This window comes from Botrytis byssoidea, assembly GCF_014898295.1.
Source record: "Botrytis byssoidea strain MUCL 94 chromosome Unknown BBYS_025, whole genome shotgun sequence".
Taxonomy (NCBI): domain Eukaryota; kingdom Fungi; phylum Ascomycota; class Leotiomycetes; order Helotiales; family Sclerotiniaceae; genus Botrytis; species Botrytis byssoidea.
Window position 1 is genome coordinate 83,334 of NW_024065866.1, and position 8,169 is coordinate 91,502.

General features: G+C 42.5%; 2 protein-coding genes across 2 annotated transcripts; both read left to right on the forward strand.

Annotated features, from left to right (window-relative positions):
* Positions 1 to 2,339, forward strand: EAE97_009978 (uncharacterized protein). Its single transcript, XM_038880493.1, has 2 exons — positions 1 to 537; positions 611 to 2,339. The coding sequence occupies exons 1-2, from the start codon at positions 250 to 252 to the stop codon at positions 2,021 to 2,023; spliced, it is 1,701 nt and encodes a 566-aa protein (XP_038728539.1). The 5' UTR covers positions 1 to 249; the 3' UTR covers positions 2,024 to 2,339.
* A 1,627-nt stretch (positions 2,340 to 3,966) lies between these two features.
* Positions 3,967 to 5,828, forward strand: EAE97_009979 (uncharacterized protein). The gene is made up of 4 exons (XM_038880494.1): positions 3,967 to 4,290; positions 4,343 to 4,421; positions 4,477 to 5,262; positions 5,319 to 5,828. The coding sequence occupies exons 1-4, from the start codon at positions 4,060 to 4,062 to the stop codon at positions 5,648 to 5,650; spliced, it is 1,428 nt and encodes a 475-aa protein (XP_038728540.1). The 5' UTR covers positions 3,967 to 4,059; the 3' UTR covers positions 5,651 to 5,828.
* Positions 5,829 to 8,169: the final 2,341 nt, after the last annotated feature.

Here is an 8,169-nt window from a genome sequence, read left to right on the forward strand (position 1 = left end):
ACCCACCGAGTATGTAAGACAAAGGATGGGGGATAGATCAACAAGTATATAGCAAGAGATCTTCCCCCTCGTTCCAGTTTTCTATTACTTTCATCCCATATCTTCCTCTATTTCTCCAGACCTCCGCAAGTTGATTTCAGTAGCGCAATAGCGTTGTGTTTGACAAAACTTGATTGTTGCTGGCAGAGCCAGACGTTCTCGAAATCTTGAAGATTTCCTCCCTCAGATACAACATACACAAACGGCAATATGGTCTCTCCAGAGGTATCGCCGACACAAAAGACCTATGCTGGTCTTCACGGCCGAAAGTTGGGTCTCTTAGTCTCAACGATTGCCACAACTGGATTCTTGTTGTTTGGATATGATCAAGGTGTTATGTCAGGAATTATCGCCGCAGACCCTTTCAACAACTACTTCCCTGAAACCAAAGATGACAGTGTTTACCAAGGTTTCGTTACAGCTATCTATGAAATTGGATGTTTACTGGGTGCTATTTTCATCTTGTGGTATGGCGACTCCACTGGTAGAAGAAGAGCTGTAAGTTTTACCCCATTCCCCGCATCCCCGGACTGCTGCGATAAGATAAGAAATTCTGACTGAAATTTTGCAGATGATGCTTGGTGGAGTTATCATGATCATTGGAGTTGTTATTCAAATTACTGCTATTAAAGGCTCTAACGCAACTGCTCAATTTATTATTGGAAGAACCATCACTGGTATTGGAAATGGAATCAACACGTCCACTATTCCCACTTATCAAGCAGAATGTAGTCGATCTACCAACCGTGGTTTGCTCATCTGTATTGAAGGAGGTGTTATCGCTTTCGGTACTATGATTGCTTACTGGATCGATTACGGTGCTTCTTATGGACCAGATGACCTTACTTGGAGATTCCCAATTGCTTTCCAGATCTTCTTCGGTGTCATTCTCATTGTCGGAACTTACTTCCTCCCAGAGTCTCCAAGATGGCTCTTAGCCAAAGAGCGCCATGAAGAGGGACTCGATGTTATTGCCGCTCTCTCTGGTCTTGAACACAACGATCCCCAAGTTCAATTGGAGAAGACTATTATCATGGACAGTATCATGTCGTCCGGAGCCGCTACTAAAACTCCTTTCTCAGCTCTTTTCACTGGAGGTAAAACCCAACATTTCCGCCGTATGCTTCTTGGATCATCTTCCCAATTCTTCCAACAACTCGGTGGATGTAACGCAGTTATCTACTATTTCCCAATTCTCTTCGAAACCTCCATCGGTACCTCGAAGAACTTGGCTCTTCTCCTTGGAGGTGTCAACATGATTGTTTACTCTATCTTCGCCACTGTTTCTTGGTTCATTATTGAAAAGGCTGGTCGTCGCAAGTTGTTTATCATTGGTACTATTGGACAATGTCTTTCCATGGTCCTCGTATTCGCTTGTCTTATCCCACAAGGTGGAAAAGGACCAAGTGCCAAGGGCGCTGGAGTTGGTCTCTTCACCTACATTGCTTTCTTCGGAGCCACCTGGTTGCCACTACCATGGTTGTACCCAGCTGAAATTAACCCTCTCCGCACTCGTGCCAGAGCTAATGCCGTCTCAACTTGTTCCAACTGGCTTTTCAACTTCACCATTGTTATGGTTACACCTATTATGATTGCCAACATCTCTTGGGGCACATACCTCTTCTTCGCCGTTGTCAATGCTTGTTTCATCCCAATTATCTATTTCTTCTACCCAGAAACCAAGCGCAGATCTCTCGAGGAAATCGATATCATTTTTGCGAAGGGATTCGTCGAAAATATCTCATACGTCAAGGCTTCTCAAGATTTGCCATATTTGTCTCCAGCCGAGGTCGAGCAGATGGCAAGACACTATGGCTTTGAAACCGCAGATGTCGAGAGCAGAAGTACCAGTGATGTCGAGAAAGAGAAGCCACAGTGGGAGGGAAGAGAAAGACAGAGCCGCAGCGATGGAGATAATGTTGCAGCCGTCCCTCAAGCTCATCACCGTGGTAATGCCGCTCATGATGGATTTAGAAATGATTAATTGATGAACTTTCATTGATTTTAGCACGAGGAGAGAGGTAGTAATGGACGCGATTGGGAACTGGATATCATGATTCATGGATGCTTGGTTGCCATTCATGGTATCATACCCTTGGCGTTCTCTTTTTTTTTTCTTTTTTAAGTATTTGGCCAGGATAATAATGTTTCTTATCCTGGATGAGCTGAATATTATGATTTACTGAATAGGAGGGACAATACATCTTCATGTGTCTTGATCGGCGAAAGATCATGGTACTTTTAGATAAGATGAATAAATGGCGAAGGGCAGGTTGAAGATGATACCCAGGATGCAAAAGTAGTTTGTTTATTGAATAGAATTACTTCACTTCAACTTTTATTTTTTGTGATGTGCAATACTCGAGAACATCCGCCTCCTGTTTACAATGGCCCCAGTAGACATTCTACCATCACATATTTTATTGGTAGCATTTTCACACTGACACTGAGCTAGGATGCGCGTTATATGTTTAGGAGGTCCGAGGCAGTTTAATCTAGTAATTGTGAGTTATTTGCTCCCTATTTTTGTCTTTCTTGAAAATGTCTGCAATTAACGATCATGCTCTGAGTATTTATAAGAAGCTCTACAGGTGAGTCCCTAATTGACCTTGACATATCGAAGGTGACAAGGAGGCCTGGGTGTTTCAATTGATCGCTTCCTTGTGACTCGATTTCCGCGCACAAAAATCGTCAATCAATCTATAGAAGTAACGCAAGTTGCTCGTTTCGGGGGTAATCTGCATAGGCGTACAGTTCACGTGAGGGATGGTAATCCATCGCGCTGCTGTACGACTCTATCAACTGGGCCATCCGATTGGAACTTTACTTTATGGGTAGGTTTCTATCGTCTAGTTGCGGGAATATTACCACAAAATTCGCAAGGAATTATGGGGGGTAGTCTACATCGTCTAGACACAAGGAAAATGTGTAGGGTATCTTATCGTCAACAATATTTGGAACACGACTTGAGGAAGAGAAGAAAAAACTGCCAAGTATATACAATCAGTTCCCTTTTGTATCAAACTTCAAAGCAGTACTTTGACAGTGTTCTCTGTCGTCGTCGAATTGCCAAGGGCCAAGTTTTCAAACACGTTTTGCCAACGGAAGCCAATATTTTCCGAGGCGGGTGGATCTCGCACGACCCTGAGCCTACGCTCGGCTAAAGGTGCTGGTGCTGAAGACCCTGTAAATTGGGAACCTCAATTTCTCAACTTCATTCGAGCAATGCATTCAATCAATAGAAAGAGCTCGCAATACATCTCAAGATGGTGAAATCAATTCAAGCATGTCACAAGAATGTTCGTCTGACATATTCTATGTTGTCACATCTTCAAGAGAGCGTCGTTTACTGCGTTATTTTCCACATTCAAAATTAAGGTTCCATCATAGTCCTCCCGCTTTTATCTTCATCTGCTGTACAAGCATCAATCTATTTGACAAGTCACATCTTCTGCAACTAAATCACCAAAACGTCCCAAACAGGAATGTCGGTATCTGGCACCCTGGAAAAAGATCTCTGCCACGAAAAGCTTATCATTCGCTGCCAAGCCTATCGCCAACTGCCTTTTTGGGGCATTTAAAAATTCGAATATAACATTTGGCTTGCATGTTATGCATATATCCGTTGGATCTCCTGCCTAGGTTCGGGACTTTGTAATTTATGCGATGTTAACCGTTGCATACGGGGTAGATGCATTGGTCTTATCAACGGCAATTGGAGTACCTTGTGAGATTACCTTCCATGATCGTCCAGATTTCTTCAACTTTACCATCTAGTGCCGGCGGGGATTTAAGCTTTTGAGAGTTTTCTCGTGCCTGAAATTATAGACCTACTTTATTTGGAATGATCTCCGAGTGTGTATCTCGATTTTCCAGTCGTAGAGCGCATAATAGCGTTGAGCATTGAGATGAGGGGGTATGGAGGGATGGGAAACAAGATATAAGTTCAAGATAAATCGCCAAGATTAAGAACTGTAGTTATTAAACCATCTCCAATTTAATTCTTCAACTACGATTATAATGCGTTTCCCTTCACTTTCCCTACTTGCTTGTCTTCTTCCAGCTGTTCTAGCTGCCCCTACCACTGAAGGGAAGAAAGACAAGCGATCATTCGAGATTCGCGATGGAGTCAATCATACTGTATTCTACCATGCCGCCACCGATGCCACACTTGCATTTGTCACAAACTCTGGCATTTGTGAGACCACGCCAGGTGTGAACCAGTATTCCGGATATTTGACTGTCGGAACTGTAAGTGTGGTACATTCTTCAAAGGATAATACAATGTTGACATCCATATCAGGGTATGAATATGTGGTTCTGGTTCTTCGAAAGTCGAAACAGTCCAACCACTGCACCACTAGCGACATGGTTCAACGGAGGTACAGACAATATTCTTCATTATAAGCTACATTTTACTAACCAAAAAAAAAATAGGCCCTGGATGTTCTTCTATGATTGGGTTGTTCCAAGAAAATGGTCCATGTCAATTCTATAACGGGGCATCAACTCCATCCCTCAATCCCTACAGTTTCAACGAATTCGCAAACATGATCTACATTGATCAACCGATTGGAGTAGGCTTCTCCTACGGCACTGATTCTGTGACCTCCACTGTTACCGCTGCTCCATACGTCTGGACACTTCTCCAAGCTTTCTATGCCTCCTTCCCCGCCTACGAGAATCGCGACTTTGGTATCTTCACAGAATCCTATGGTGGACATTATGGACCAGAATTTGCATACTATCTCGAACAGCAAAATGCCAAGATTGCGGCTGGCACTATTGCTGGTGAGAAAATCGATCTCGTTGCTTTGGGTATCAACAACGGATGGTATGATCCTATCATCTCCTACAAGGCATACGTCGACTACTCCTACAATAACACATACAAATCACTCATCACCGCTGCTCAACACACATCCTATCTCAATACATATACCAAGTCATGTCTTCCTCTTTTGAAAGAATGTACATCGACCACTGGTACCAACTCAGCTTGTGTAAATGCTGATAATGTTTGTTACAATGACATCGAGGGGCCACTTTCAAGTGGCAACTTTGATGTTTACGATATTCGAGAGCCATCGAATGATCCATATCCACCCGAGACTTATGTTACATATTTGCAAAGCGCAGCAGTTGTGAAGGCCATTGGTGCCAAGTCTACCTATTCTGAGTGTCCAGATGCTCCTTATGAGAAATTTGCTGCTACTGGAGATGGTCAGTTACCCCTTCATCCTTAATGTTTCTCGCTTGACTAATAAACATCAAAACAGATTCAAGATCTTTCCTCTCAACTCTCTCTACAGTCGTTCAATCCGGTATTCAAGTCCTCATCTGGGCTGGTGATGCTGATTGGATTTGCAACTGGTTTGGTGGTCTCGCAACCGCCAATGCTATCACATATGCTAGCTCCACCGCTTTCAACGCTGCTGCCGTTGCAAACTATAATGTGAATGGTGTTGCTGGAGGAACTTTCAAAACTGTTGGTAATTTGAGTTGGTTGAGAGTCTTCGGGGCTGGTCATGAGGTTCCTTATTATACCCCTGCTTTGGCGTTGCAAGCTTTCAAGCAGACCATGAGCAAGAAGCCTCTTTCTTCTACTTAAGTTGGTTAATTGGGAGACCATTTAATTATTTAAGTGGTATCAACAATGCTGTATTGTGAAACAAAAGGCAGATTCAGAGATACAAATTTATATGCTACTAATTCGAGCAAAAATGCTTAAAATATCTTTCATAGTATTTAAACATCGGAATACATGCTTACAGTCTCCTTGGTTGGTACTCGTACTGATTCTTGTTACGTCATACTAGCTGATGCATTTATTACCCAGTTCACTTGTGGCTGTGGGATATATTGTTCCAGCTACTTCCATTATATATCACATACGAACTCCATCTCTAGTGAGATTGCGATATACATTCGAACGATTGGTCAGTAATTCTCAGACTCGGTTGCTGCACATGTTCATTGTCATACGAGGCTGAACCGTTCTTACATCTTGTAATGAAAGTTTTTACAATCCCTGAACCTCTGATGTTGCAATAATGGCTATGCTTCACTCGAATCAATTTAATTTCCGTTGCTCGAGGAGCCTCTCAACCAATTCACATCTATTTGCCCGATTTCTTCATCCTAATCAAGATATCTCATTCCTCCTGCGCTGCGTGCCAACTAGGTCACTCGAATTCTCTCGTCTTTTATCATATATACACAGACTTCAGCTTATCATCCCAGAATAAAAACAACAACCTTTGCAAAAGATACCAAATTATCCATGATGGAGCGCTCCAGGATGTCCGCGGACATAGCCCTGTAATGAAAGAGGAAATAGTCGGGGCAACAACTTCGGGCAATAGAATCCAGATCTTATTTGATGAATCATCGTTGACAGATGATGAATGTCAAGAGCTGGAAATTTATGAAGTGCCTCGTAATACATTGTAGTTGAAATAAATTAAACCTGGTAAACGCTGATCAGTCAACACAGACTATACTCCACGCCAATCCCTTAGAAGCGCTCTATTACATCCATTCAAAATTTCACCACATATCGTTCCAAAACTCGATTTGGGAAGTGCTCTAGTAATCATAACACCACGATTATCAATATGCCGTATAAGCCATAAGGAAGAGAGTGCTGATGCATCGGAATTATCAATTCCACGTCGCCTTCTTCATGTAAAACAGTGTACTTCAAAGAGCCAAAATCTACTAGTGGATGTCTTCTATATCCCAGATCAACGTGCTGTCAATTCCTTTACTATTGAGAATTTCAGTTGCATGGTGGACAGTGTCAATCCGTATGGGGCAGTATCATCTGGTAAACTCAGAGTCCGTGGGAAGTTGATAATAGCCTGAGACATCCGTGACTTTTATACCGAAGCCCATATTTTGGAATCTGATTTAGGAGAAACATTTTCAAATTATCCTACAAAATACTAATACGAGGAACGTGATCTAGACGTTGATGGTTGGCAGCCAGAATACGGTCATGGAGAGACATACATATCACATGTATCACGTCAAAAGCAAACCGGCTGGGAACCGCGAGGGATAGCGCTTATATTGCAGCGAGTCAAAGAAAAAAGCGTTTCCATTGGCGGTGATAGTAAGTTCAGACGGGTTGGACTCTCTCAATTTCACAGCCGGTTGGACCCATTTGAATCAGTGAAGGAAACCGCTTCAGTAACTATTATATGAGATGAAGAGAGCTTCGCGTTCATAACATTGTTTATGCAGCTTATTTTTACTGTGTGGACAAGTAGTCGCTTTCTATTTTCGTTTACCCTTCAAACATAAATACCACCAGATAATTCAACTTGAGCCAGTCGAATTCAAAGCCGCTGTTTGTTATTCTCAGTATATATAGAGTTTTAAAAGTTAGTGATTGCGGAGCACCAAATAACCGCGTCTGTTTGGTCAAATAGCTAGCTTATGAAACTGTTCACACTTCTCTGATATGGAACAACACTCTTCTTATGATCTCGAGACCCTCGGCCCCTTTTCCACGCGAATTTCGTCTCCGCACCCTTTTCACTTCAAAACTCCAAAGTATACCTACCGCAAAGACACAAAAAGAAGGCCAGTGACCCAAAAACTGTATAAAATCTCACCCTCAAGAGACAAAATGACCAAAAGATTAATGACCAGACTGGGGCACGATCCCAGGACCTTGTCCGTAATTTAACAACTGTTGATTGTTAAGGACACGTGATAACCAACTACACCATCCGGCCTTTGGTTGATAAAAGACCGATAGTTATGTGGTTTTATATCAAAAACATTTTGGATGTGTAGAGAAGAAAAAATAAAACAAGAAAATTTTAACCAAGCGGGGGCATTATAGCAGGGATCTAAAGCTATCTATCGATTTTGATAGTGGGGAACTGGATTCAGAGGGGCTTGCGATTAGTGTAATGGAGCAACTTCAGAAATTGCAAAAAAGAAATTTTGGTCGAGGTTGGCCTCGACTCGCAGAATGCGGCTTCTGTGGATCGAACACAGTGCCTCCAGATTAATGGGCTGAAGTGGACTTCAGTCTGGCGCTCTCCCAAGTGAGCTAAAGCCGCTTGAGTTCTTGTGTTGTATAAAAGTAGGTTGCGGTTTTAGAGCCTAAATACC